This window comes from Gracilinanus agilis, chromosome 3 (genome assembly GCF_016433145.1).
Source record: "Gracilinanus agilis isolate LMUSP501 chromosome 3, AgileGrace, whole genome shotgun sequence".
Taxonomy (NCBI): Eukaryota; Metazoa; Chordata; class Mammalia; order Didelphimorphia; family Didelphidae; genus Gracilinanus; species Gracilinanus agilis.
In genome coordinates, this window is record NC_058132.1 from 28,251,292 (window position 1) to 28,263,577 (window position 12,286).

A 12,286-nucleotide genomic window follows, 5' to 3' on the forward strand; every position below is an offset into this window, starting at 1 on the left:
GGGGGGGGGGGGGGCGCGGAGAAGGGGAAATGGACAAGTGGTGAAAGCTGTAGTGGGGCGGAAGCGCGCGGACACCAGGATCTGTTTTGGGGTGCTGCTGTCCATTGGAGGAGACCACACACAGTTTTAGAAGAAGGGGGATGCAGGATCAGAAGTCACAGTTTGTACGTGACGGAAGTATGACTTGAACCCAGGCCCACGCAGTTTCCGTTCTGGACAGAAGTGCCCAGTGAGAGCGGATGAGTTTGTGGGCGGGGGCAAGGGATAATGGTCGGCACTAATTCTCGTGTTAAAAGGAAGGAAACTGAGGCTGAAAGATTAAGTGCTTTGCCTGGGGGCTCCCGGCCCCAAAGTGCCGAAAGTTGTATTGGGCCCCAAGTTTTCGCTCCCACCGCCTCTAGGAGACAGGCAAATTAGGGGCCCCAGCTAGCGCATGCGTCTTTCCCTCGAGGCATGGCAGGAGCCTCTCCGTGGCTTCCTCTCACCTCCTGGAGACTGCAGGGGTAAACTGCGGAGAAGGTAGGGTCCGAGACGGTGGTGGGCGGCCGAGGGTACAGATTCTACTTCCCAGAATACCATGCGAAAGGCTGGGGCGGAAGGAGATGCCGGCAAGAGAGGGATAAGACTACGAAGCAGGCGCACCTATGGATACCGAAGCGGAAGCCCATCGGGTTTACGGACTACATTTCCCAGAGGCCCGTGCGTGCGGAGGGGCTGGAGTTCCGGGACGGGGCAGCGCCGGAAGCGATGACTGGGGCAGTTCCGGCGGAGGCCCAGGTTCGGCCCGCCTGCCATGGAGGAGATTGGCATTCTAGTGGAGAAGGCGCAGGTCTGGAGGGAATGGTCGGCATCCCCAGCGGGGGAAAACGGGCGGGGACCTGGGGCGGGAGGCAGTGGCTGGGCTGGGGACGCCGGGGCATGAAGGAGCAGGGCCAGGGTTCCAGATGACCACCCTCGCTCCTCTCCCTTGATCTCCAGGATGAGCTGCCGGCTCTGAACATCTCCCGGCCCCAGACCGGCCTGTCTTTCCTGGGGCCCGAGCCCGAGGACCTGGAGGATCTGTACAGCCGCTACAAGGTGAGCCCGGGGCCTTTGGCCACCCCTCGGGGGGCGGGGAGCCCTCGGCGCTGGCCGTCCCTGGGTCGCGCGTCCACCTGCCCGGGATTGGGCGCTCAGGGCGCCGCCGCCGCCTTGGTCATCTCTGCAGAAGCTGCAACAGGAGCTGGAGTTCCTGGAGGTGCAGGAGGAGTACATCAAGGATGAGCAGAAGAACCTGAAGAAGGAATTCCTACACGCCCAGGAGGAGGTGAAACGTATCCAGAGCATCCCCCTGGTCATCGGGCAGTTCCTGGAGGCCGTGGACCAGAACACAGCCATTGTGGGCTCCACCACCGGTAAATCGGGGCCCCTTCGATATGCCCAGGGCTGGTGGGTGGCCCTTCCAGGAGGGTCTCATTTCCACCCCTCTCCTGCCTCTTTGCCTTTCTTTCTAGGATCTAATTACTATGTCCGGATTCTCAGCACCATCGACAGAGAGCTGTTGAAGCCCAATGCCTCAGTGGCCCTCCACAAGCACAGCAATGCCCTGGTGGATGTCCTGCCGCCAGAAGCTGATAGCAGCATCATGATGCTGACTTCTGGTGAGGGAGAGAAGCCTCCCCTTCCCCCTGAGGGTCACTGACCAAGCCTGCTGCCTTTGAGGGGGGGGCTTGATAGAGACCTGATAGAGCCCTTTAGTACATCCTATTGGGGGAAAGTTTAAATAACTCGGCTAGGTTACCCAGGGAAGCAGTGAGATTTGAACCCCCTTGAGTCAGCTCTCCCCTTTGTACTGTGAAAGACCTGGAGGGAACAAATACCAAGTGTTAGGGTCATGTGTCCCTCCAGACCAGAAGCCTGATGTCATGTATGCTGATATTGGAGGCATGGACATTCAAAAGCAGGAGGTGCGGGAGGCCGTGGAGCTCCCACTGACTCACTTTGAACTTTATAAACAGGTGAGAACAGACAGAAATTGGGGGTCGGGGGTGAAACACTGGCAACCTTGGCATGGACTCAATAACTGGCTCTTCCCTGGGGTTTCAGATTGGAATTGACCCACCCCGAGGGGTCCTCATGTATGGGCCCCCAGGCTGTGGAAAAACTATGTTGGCAAAGGCTGTAGCCCATCATACAACAGGTAAGAACCGCTCATCTTCAAAGAGCTAATTCTCATATCTGATTTCATCCCTTTTGACTTACTATCTCATTTTGACAGCAAGCATTTATCCAGGTACCTGTGGGAAGGGCTATGGTACAAAAGAGGGGGGAAATCTATTCTTACCTTCAAGGAGTTTTACAATTTTGGCTTCCTCTCAACCTTCTAGCCTTTCTCTCTTCTTCCAGCCAGATTCTGACTCAAAAGTTCTGGACCTTAGGCATTTAGAGTCTTGAAACATATTCTGTTCTTGTATGACAGCCCTATAAATTTTATGGCCAATGAGTTTTTCTTTCCTACTCCAATTTTTATAAGGCACTGGAGTAGTGTAGTATGTAGAACACCAGGCCTGGGGTCAGGAAGACCTGAGTTCAAATCTAGTCCTAGATATTTACTAGCTATGTCCCTGGGTAAATCACTTAACCATTCTTTGCCTTTGTTTTCTAAACTGTAAAATTGGCGTAGTAGTAGCTACAACCCCCCCCCCCCCCCAGTTGCTATGAAGATCAAATTATAACATTTATAAAGTGCTTAGCACAATGCCTAGGGGAGGATGGGAATTCTAGAGGAAAAGGTATGATTTCACCTCCTCCTACCCACAGCTGCATTTATCAGGGTCGTGGGTTCCGAATTTGTGCAGAAGTACCTAGGTGAGGGACCTCGAATGGTCCGGGATGTTTTCCGCTTGGCCAAAGAGAATGCACCTGCCATCATTTTCATTGATGAGATTGATGCCATTGCCACCAAGCGATTTGATGCCCAAACTGGAGGTGAGTAAACCTGTTGCAGGGGACTGGGAGGGAGGATGGGTCCTGAACCTAGGCTAGGGGCTGAGACCCAAACTCCAGGCTGGGGATGACTGACTGAGGGGCCTTTTTTCCAGCTGACCGGGAGGTTCAGAGGATCCTGCTTGAGCTTTTGAATCAGATGGATGGATTTGACCAGAATGTCAATGTCAAGGTTGGAGGATTGGGTGGGAAACAAGAGATGGGAGCAGGGCCAAGCTGGTGGTTGGGGAGCCATGAAAATTTTGGGAAGGGAAGGGTTTGGAAGATAAAGGTCAAAATCTCTTCCCTCCTTGCAGGTGATCATGGCCACAAACCGGGCAGATACTCTGGATCCCGCCTTACTCCGGCCTGGCCGGCTTGACCGTAAGATTGAGTTTCCATTGCCTGACCGTCGACAGAAGAGATTAATTTTTTCTACTATCACCAGTAAGATGAACCTCTCTGAGGAGGTTGATCTGGAAGATTGTATCCTCTTCTAAATATAGATATGAGGAGGAATTTTTTCCCTTTATCTTCATACCCCTCACCCATGGTAAAAAGTCATCTAGTGTTTACCATTATGCCCTAGATTCTACATGGAGAAAATAGAGACAAAGGGCAGTGCCAATTGCTCACCTCCTATATTCTTCAGAAAATTATTTCCTTGACTCATCCTCCCTCAGATGTTGCCCGTCCAGATAAGATTTCTGGAGCTGATATTAATTCCATCTGTCAGGAGGTAAGTGACATTTCCCCCCCCCCCCCCCTTATTCTGCCTTAATAGAACACAGAGCACCTACCCCATGTTTCTTCCATTTTCTCCCTCATTCAAAAATCATTTGTAAGTCACTACACTTTGTACTGGGTTAGATACAAAGATAGGACAGGATGGGAAAAGAAGTGTTTATATAGCACCAACTATATGACAAGCACTTTGCAGATTATTTCTAATCCTCGCAACAACCTGTCAAGGTAGGTGCTGTCATTTTCCACATTTTTGCAATTTAGGAAACGTGAGGCAAACTGATTTAGTGACTTGCCCAGGGTTAGGTAAGTGTGTGAGGTTGTATTTGAACTCCTTTTCCTGACTCCAGGCTTAGCACTGTGATGCCCCCCTAGCTGAAGTCTCCCCAGGTCTGAAGATGAAGAGAAAGAGAAGGCATTCTCATCTGTCCCCTGCAAATACACATGTCTGAGGTGTGGATGTGGTTTGAGGGGAACTCATGTATTAACTCCAGGTTCCCTGTTCTTCCAGGGTGGAATGTTAGCTGTTCGTGAGAATCGATACATTGTCCTGGCCAAAGATTTTGAGAAGGCATACAAAACAGTCATTAAGAAGGACGAACAGGAACATGAATTCTACAAGTGATTCCTGACTAAGTCCAGGGGCTTCTTCCATGTCACCTTCCCCAGGTTTCCCTAAGTTCCTTGGGGCGAGCCTCTTTTCTCCGTGTATGGGATTGTTTTCTTCAATAAATTTATGAGATTAAATCCACACTTGGGCCAAGTCCCACTGAGATATTAAGCCCAGGCTGAGAGCTCTCTATAAACCTTTCCTTTGCTCCCGTCTCCTCTCCCAGCCCCTTTTCTTATCACTTTGTTAATGATGAGGCATAAAGACTTAAAATGTTTATTGGAATAAAACATTTAGGAGAGAAACCCAAGGGAAAACAATCTCTTCAAACTAAACCTCAGACCAATCCCTGTTCACTTATTCTCTACCCTGTACTTGGACTGGTGATTGGGCAGTGATCAAACTGGCTTTCTGAACACTATCTCTCAGGGTGGCCAGAGAAGAAAGTATCCCATTTTTTTCTGTCTGTGTCCCTTGGTCTACAGGTTATGCTTACTGACAGCATATAATTGTATCTGATCAGATTTGACAAGTTAGTGAACTTGTCTACAGCCCTTGCCAGGTGTAAGATCTACTTTAAAGGGTTCAGGTATATGGGCTGAAGCCTAACTTCTGGGTCAATCTTCACTCACACACATGAGGCTTCTGTCCCAAGCGTGTCCACCTGTGTGTTATGAGGTTCAATTGGTGGGTAAATCCTTGCTCACATTCTAGTGCTCATCCCCTGGATCCTGCTGAGATCCTCCTCTCCAGAGCTGCTTTCTTTCCCCCTTGCTTGCTGGCTCTGAGGCAGGCTGAATATTTCCCTCTGATCCACCTCTTTGTTCTTCCTCCATAAAGAGCTAGGCTGCTCTTCTGGTGAAGTTCCTGGCTTGTTACGTACACAGTTGGAACCAGATGGAAGTAGCTGGTCTGGATGTAGATCTCCCAGCCCATAATTATTTCCTGTCCCAGAATCCAAGAATGCTTAAGGGGGGGTGTTTTGAGCAGAATGTATTGGTTGAGGAAGGCATGAGTGAAGAACCCCCGAGGACGGAAGGCAAAGATGGATTCTTTGGGTTCCCCCCTAAAGAAGTAAAATTTGAGCCAGAGGCTCTCCTCACCCCATAATGACACAGTCTGCAGAGATTCCAATCCTCCTGTCCTCCATCCCTTCCCGTTCTCATGTACCTATGGCAAATGTCTTGACAGACATCCCCGAGTCAATCATTTCCATTCACTGGAGAGCCACTTGGAACTCTTGCCTTCCTAGCTAGCATCTCATGGGACTTGGTCTGCATAGAGGTTTATTTTCTGGAGCAGTGAAGATGAACCTGGAGCAGTTTTTGAGGGAAACCTGCTCCATGGGACCCAGCCATTCTGCACACCTGCCTACAGTCTTTATCAAACCCTTCATTCAAAGGCACATATTGGGGGCAGCTGAGTAGCTCAGTGGATTGAGAGCCAGGCCTAGAGACAGGAGGTCCTGGGTTCAAATTTGACCTCAGACACTTCCCAGCTGTGTGACCCTGGGCAAGTCACTTGACCCCCATTGCCTAGCCCTTACCACTCTTCTGCCTTGGAGCCAATACACAGTATTGACTCTAAGACGGAAAGTAAGGGATTAAAAAAAAAAGGCACATATTAGGTGTGATTTTTTTCAGTGGTGTTGGTGACCCCTACTGGACAATGAATGGGACACTACAAAAATGTCCTGGAACACAGAAGTTTCAAACAGCATTGAAGCAGTGCTAATTGCAGGAGAATTCCATGTAATGTTTAATAGGAGCTTTCTGAACCGAAGTGCTACAACAAAAAAGCATTTAGAAGTCCTCAGAATCAAAAGACTTGCGTTTGAGTCTTGGCTCTCTGGCTTTTACCTCCTTGAGCCTCAGTTTCCCCATCTGTAAAATTAGGATAGCAACAGTTATAAACTTTGTAACATCCTATTCCAAGTTATTACTATGATTCTTATACTAGCATTCTACTTTGATCCCTGCCTCATGACATGGAGGATTCTCAAAGATCATGGCAGCAGTACATAAGCTTTGGCTGGTGCTATCAAACCAGAAAGGCTTCAAGCCATCAGAGGACCAACCAAGCTAAGTTCTGATAGGCTCATGACCAGACGGACTGCAGAGTGACTTGTGTACCAAAGTCACAGTGAGGTAATCAGTCTGCCTCAGAAACTACATGGCCAGGGCTTTGATTGAAGAAAGGGTTTCAGCAGTTTGGAGTCAGCTCCGCAGAAAGTAATATCAGCCATGCCCACACAGGCAACATGTCTGTGACAGACAGCAGTGCACATAAAACAAGTCAGACGTCTGTGTGTGCCTGTGCAGGGAAATCGGTTGATGTGGGTTTTTAGATGTGTAGGTGCACATCCTGATAAACACAGGACCATCATTTCTAACATCTGTATAATTAAAGAGTTAATCAGCAAATATTCTCAAGTGAAAACACAAAGAAGTACAACAGCGATTCCCAAAGTGGGCGCCACCGCCCCCTGGTGGGTGCTGCAGCGATCCAGGGAGGCTGTGATGGCCACAGGTACATTTATTTTTCCTATTAATTGCTATTAAAATTTAAAAAAAAATTAATTTCCAGGGGGCTAAGTCATATTTTTTCTGGAAAGGGGGTGGTAGGCCAAAAAAGTTTGGGAACCATTGAAATACATCATCTACTAAGAAACTTAGACTCCTGGGATACGACAAGTGTGAGGCGAGCCCTCTACAAGATGGATGCAAAGGAATTTGGGGGTGAAAGGTACTGAGAACTGGGGGACTGGACATGGCTTCATGTAGCAACAATGCATGAGATAAATGTTGGAAACAGCCGATTCTTGGGGCATTAGTGGGGTTGGGGAAGAGACTGGGCCTGAGAGGGTCTGAAAGGGAATCAGTATTTAATAGGTGCAGAACACTCTTAGGAGAAAAGCAGTCTGACTGAATTATAAAAACTTGAAGGAATGCTGCTTGGTTACCTTTGAGTCCATTATAAAAGAAGACCTTTCAATGAAATGAAGTTAATGCAAAGGGCAGCTTTTAGGGGGGCTGCTATAAAAATGCATGTCTTTACATAAAAATAAATTCTAGATTGGAGGAAGAAGGAATCCTTGAATCTTTGAGCATTTGGTTGGAAAGACTACTGAGCCTCTGAAGACCATGAAGCTTCGGAGGAAAAAGAATATTTTAGCTCAATAAAAACTACATGAGAAGCATCATGGAGAGAGCTGTCTGTCTTGGAGTCAGGAAGAAGAGTTCAAGTCCAGCCTCTGACTTGATAGGTACATCATAAGCAAATCACTTGCCCTTTTAGTGTCCTCGAGCAACTAAGAGAGAGACAAGTTGCAAATCTGCATCCCCACAGAGATGAAATCAGATCTAGGACGCGGCTCCTCACCCACCAAGAATCACATATATTGTCATCCAAATTGTTGCTAATCAACAGTCTGGATTAATTGGGTCTGAAGGGCAGGGAATCCCAAAATGCTTTTTACCTCTGGCTTAATATAACTCCTGCTTTATTAATGTCTATGCCCAAAGAAAAGATATGAAAATGAGGCCCTGGCTCCTCTGGCAGGGTGCTCACCTGTGGGTTCTGTGAGAGGCCTTTTCCACTTGCTTCCCCACTTGATGCCCAGTTCTTGACCATACTCATCCCCGTACCAGACAAGGAGTTCACAGCCAGGCCTGATGGCACGGCAGGTTCGGTAAAAGATCTGTCTGTGGTACTGGAAAGCCACCAAGTTCTGCTCCTCTTCATCTCGCGCACAGTTCACATACCTGAAGTTGGCATGTGGGGATGGGGACACACCAGCTTGAAACAAGAACCTCCCCATGAAGAATCCTAATTCTTCATCCTGATATTCAATACCCTCCGCCAGGGTCTGGATCTCTCGGACCTTGGCTGCCCGCTGCTCACACATGCCCCATACATTTGTGCCGCCAAGCTGTTTCCTCGACTTAATCATATACTCTGCTGTGGTTAACTGCTCCGAATGGCATGGCAGAGGGGATAGAGGTGTCAGAAACTTCTTCCTTAAGGGCCGGCAGTAGACCCAGGCTAGATGCATGGTAAGCACTCAATACTTTTTAACTGGACAGGATCTTTTTTTATTGACCCAAGATAAGTAAAGAGGTGGCTGGGTAAAAAAAGGAAAGATCTGGAGGTGACAAAAGTTGGAGAAGCAGATGGGGAAGAGTGAACTCACCTCCCTGGGCTATTCTCACCTCATCCAGTTGGAGCAAGATTCCTCTTTCCCATCCACATACTCATAACAGTTTCTCCCCTTGGTGATCTGGAGTTTAGAGAATAACATGAAATCAATGTGTTTTCATTTGTAGACTGCCACCCCTTTACTCTGCATTCTCCTCAGTTCTGACTGACCCAGTTTACACTTTGATACCTTAAATGTGCTGATATAGTGCTTGGCCATTCGCATGTATGTCATGCTTGGATGGAGGAGGAGGAGGAAGAGGAGGAGGAGGAATGGCCTGTGGGTGAAGGCCATGTGCCTCAGATCAGGAGCTCCTTAAGGGCAGCGACCTGGTCCTCTTCCTCTGTATCGTCTCCCAACCAGTACCCAGGACAGAGCCTTGAGCCCTGCTAGCTACACTTGGCATCATCAGTCAGTTACATTCATATAGTAAGCCCTGACAAGGGGAGGGACGAGAGCTGAGGGGAAGAAAGCCCAGGGACGAGGGTGGAAGTCTGTCTTACCATCCATGAGTATCCACTGTTGGCAGCCTCATCATCCTCTGTCATCTTCCCTTTATAGGGCCCAAAGTGCAGACCCAGTGGTAGAATTGAGGCTTCATTCCATACACCAAGTCCTGCACCAGGGATTCCTGAAAGCCCAATTCTTAGCCCAGGTGGCAAGGTGATGGCTGAGCAGTAAGGGTGCCCCTTGACCATGGCACTATCCTGGACAAATGTTGGGGGCCCATGAACGGGACAGGTATCCAGGAAGAAGATCTGACACTCCTCACAGACTGAGGAAAGCAAACAACGGAGACTAGGATTAGGAACAACTAAAACTGGGCATTGGTTTGGAGGCCCACAATCCCCTACGGAGGGGGAGAAGAAGTATGGCTGTGAAGTATGGGATAGCGTCATTACTAAAATGTTTATCCTGACCTTAAGGAAATCTGCTGAGGGGCTAATTCAGGATACCTGGCAAGGATTGGGATTCTGGTCCAAGGAAAAGGGAAATGAGGGGAATAGGAGGCTCTACTTACACAGATAGTCATCATCTTGAGGGTCCCACATTTCTTGGTACATCTGATACTTTCGTTCCCGCAAGCTATAAATATGAACTTCAACATCCTTTCTTCTGCAATCTGGAATGGGGTCAATCACAGTGGTAATGGGAATAAAATAAAAGCAAAGAAGTGGTCTCTGCCAGGTAAGAAAACATAACTCTCTCTAATGTTCCCCCATAGAGATCTCATTTCTAGCTCTAAGAAGAACAAGAGCAGAGCAAGAATTGTGGCTGATTGTCTACATAGCCATTTCATGATCCAGTGCCAGGCACAGTCTACCTCATCTCTCAGGTTCAGATTCTTAATTCTTCTCCCTTCATAAAAGGACAACAACCACTTATTCTTGACTGTCCACTCTCATTTGGCTGCAGACATCCTCGCTCAGGTCAACCTTAGTCCCAGATGTGCCCTGGACCTATCACAAGCCTGCCAGAACCCAATCAAAGCAGAAATAGGGAATCCAGAAAGGGATATCAGAGGGATTAATTCCCTCATTTCTTCCTCTTACCTAGTTTTCCCTCTGTCAGTTGGTTACTGGTACAGATTCCATCCATCTGGCCCATCTGTTTCTTGACTTCCTCTGAGATGGTCAGGTTATTCATGACTACTGTCTTCAGTTCCTCAGATAAATCCATCATTCCCTCTGCCTTGGGGTCAGCTGGTTTTTTGGCCTTATTCTGAGGAACACACATATTGTTCTCACTCTCTCCATTCTTTAGTATCCATTATTCCACACTATCCCCCTTTAAGAACACTGAAGAGGAACAATCAGTGTGGAGGGATGAGGGGGAGGAGAGACAATATGTGAGGACTCATCAAAACCTATGAGAGAGGAAATGGAGAACATCAGGTGGTAGGTTCTTCAGTAGAAAAAGGAAGAATCAGGTATTTGTGGAAATTTGGGATGGGATGGGAAGGGAAGCTGTGGAAGAGTAGTCAGGTAAACAGGGATTTAGGGGTAGGAGTAGAGTAGGATCAGAAGGGAGAAATGAATTGGAATGTGGAGAAAGATATAAAGGGAACAATAGAAACAGATTACAGGGGAAGAGGGGAAAGCCAAGGATAGAAACTGAAGAGGTAGTTCTCAACAATTTAGATAAAATTAGTCCATTTCCTTCATAACGCCACTGAAACCCCTCCTCTTCAGGAAGACTTTCCTAATAGGATCATAGCATTTGGAACTGTCATGATTATTTAGTTCAACCTCCTAGTTTCTAAAGATAAGAATAAAGACCTGAAAGATGAAATGACATGCTCATTAAAGAGCAGCGCTGGGATTCAAGTTCTCTGACTACAAATTCAGCAGGGTTTTTTCTTATGTCATAACTCTATAACCTCCTGATTCTCTTCTCTGTTCTGTAGTTTATTGAGATTGTGCTTATTTAAGTAACTTTCAGGTCTGTCTGGTCTTTATCAAACTTGTAATTTTCTGAAGGTGGAGACACTGTTTCACTATCAGATCAGGAATTATTCAGCAAAGGGCAGGGTCTTATGCCCATCCTTTCAGCCTGAGGATGCCTCGATGGGAAAGAACTATTATTTCCTTATCTATCCCAACACCTTTTCCTGTCTCCCACCACTACCCCATAACACACATGTGTACACGTACACACACACCCACACACACACAGTGTTTAACAAGAGGGAAATATGCTTGATCCCTTGCATTTCCAGTTTTCTTAAATGTTACTCTCTTCTATATTCTCTAAGATCCAGCCATATTGGCATACTTTCTGTTCCCCATTTCTGGGCTTTAAATGGCTGTCCCCTATACCTGGAAACCTCTCTCTTCTCACCTTTGCCTTTGTGGATACCTTGTGTCCTCCAAAACTCAGCTTATGTTCTAGCTTCTCCATAAAGCCTTTCCTGATGCCCCAAGATGCTAGTGACCTCCTCCCCAAATGATGTACTATTCATTCTCTCCATATTCTGTAAATAGTCTTCCATATTCATGTTGTTTCCTCCCTCGGAACGTAAGCTTCTTGGGGACACGAACTTTCATTTTAGTCTTTGTATCCTCAGGGTATAGCACAGTACCCAACACAGGAGGTATTTGAACAATGTTGACTGATTCATGGATTGTAAAGAATTCTCTACTTGTGATCACTGAGTTCTCTAAAGCTCTGGAGCCTCACACACAGCAGAGTATGGAAATTGGGAGCAGCACCAGGGTCAATATATTGATGACAGGGTTTCCCAGTTCTCACTGTATTCTTTCTTTTTGTGGGCAACTAAGTGGTACAGTAGAGAGAGTACTGGACCTAGTCAGGAAGACCTGAGTTTGAATCCACCCCCAGAAACTTACTAGCTATGTGACTTCCAGCAAGTCTGCCTCAGTTTTCTCATTTGTAAAATTGGGATGATAATAATAGCACCTACCTCCCAAGGTAGTTGTGATGATTAAATAAGATATTTATATAGGCTTAGAACAGTGCCTGGCACATAGTAAGAGCTTAGTAAATTCTGGCATCCTTCTACTACCCCTTTTTTATATTTCCCAGAATTTGCAAGTTGGAAATGAATTCAGAGCTCATCTAGCCAAACCCATACTTGAACAAGATACCCTTTCCGATATCCCTGACAAGCCAACATCCATTCCTGGTAAATTATTATCCAAGCCTTGGCTTTAGTACTTCCAGTGAGAGAACTCAATAACTTTTTTTAAAACCCTTATTTTCTTTCTTAGAATCAATACTGTGTATGGGTTCCAAGGCAGAAAAGTGGT

At 47.1% G+C, this 12,286-nt stretch overlaps 2 protein-coding genes across 4 annotated transcripts in view; one reads left to right on the forward strand and one right to left on the reverse strand.

Moving 5' to 3' along the window:
• The first annotated feature begins 765 nt into the window (after nucleotides 1–765).
• On the forward strand, nucleotides 766–4,489 carry PSMC4 (proteasome 26S subunit, ATPase 4). 2 transcript variants are annotated; one of them, XM_044671168.1, is made up of 11 exons: nucleotides 766–829; nucleotides 979–1,077; nucleotides 1,208–1,394; nucleotides 1,494–1,640; nucleotides 1,888–1,997; nucleotides 2,086–2,179; nucleotides 2,800–2,967; nucleotides 3,081–3,157; nucleotides 3,282–3,450; nucleotides 3,648–3,703; nucleotides 4,220–4,489. In XM_044671168.1, exons 1-11 carry the CDS (start codon nucleotides 794–796, stop codon nucleotides 4,331–4,333), a joined length of 1,257 nt encoding a protein of 418 aa, XP_044527103.1. In that variant the 5' UTR covers nucleotides 766–793; the 3' UTR covers nucleotides 4,334–4,489. The 2 variants fall into 2 exon arrangements, with proteins under 2 accessions (XP_044527103.1, XP_044527104.1); XM_044671169.1 differs by having other exon boundaries at nucleotides 1,301–1,394.
• A 1,563-nt stretch (nucleotides 4,490–6,052) lies between these two features.
• LOC123243012 (histone-lysine N-methyltransferase PRDM9-like) overlaps nucleotides 6,053–12,286 on the reverse strand; it is a 51,991-nt gene continuing 45,757 nt past the window's right edge. For both annotated transcript variants that reach the window (XM_044671171.1, XM_044671170.1), the window contains exons 5-10: nucleotides 10,070–10,238; nucleotides 9,538–9,639; nucleotides 9,020–9,291; nucleotides 8,530–8,597; nucleotides 7,889–8,082; nucleotides 6,053–6,201 (exon numbers count right to left, since the gene is read on the reverse strand). In XM_044671171.1, the coding sequence (XP_044527106.1) occupies nucleotides 6,137–6,201; nucleotides 7,889–8,082; nucleotides 8,530–8,597; nucleotides 9,020–9,291; nucleotides 9,538–9,639; nucleotides 10,070–10,238 (870 nt within the window). In that variant the 3' untranslated portion in view covers nucleotides 6,053–6,136. The remainder of the gene's footprint in view (nucleotides 6,202–7,888; nucleotides 8,083–8,529; nucleotides 8,598–9,019; nucleotides 9,292–9,537; nucleotides 9,640–10,069; nucleotides 10,239–12,286) is intronic.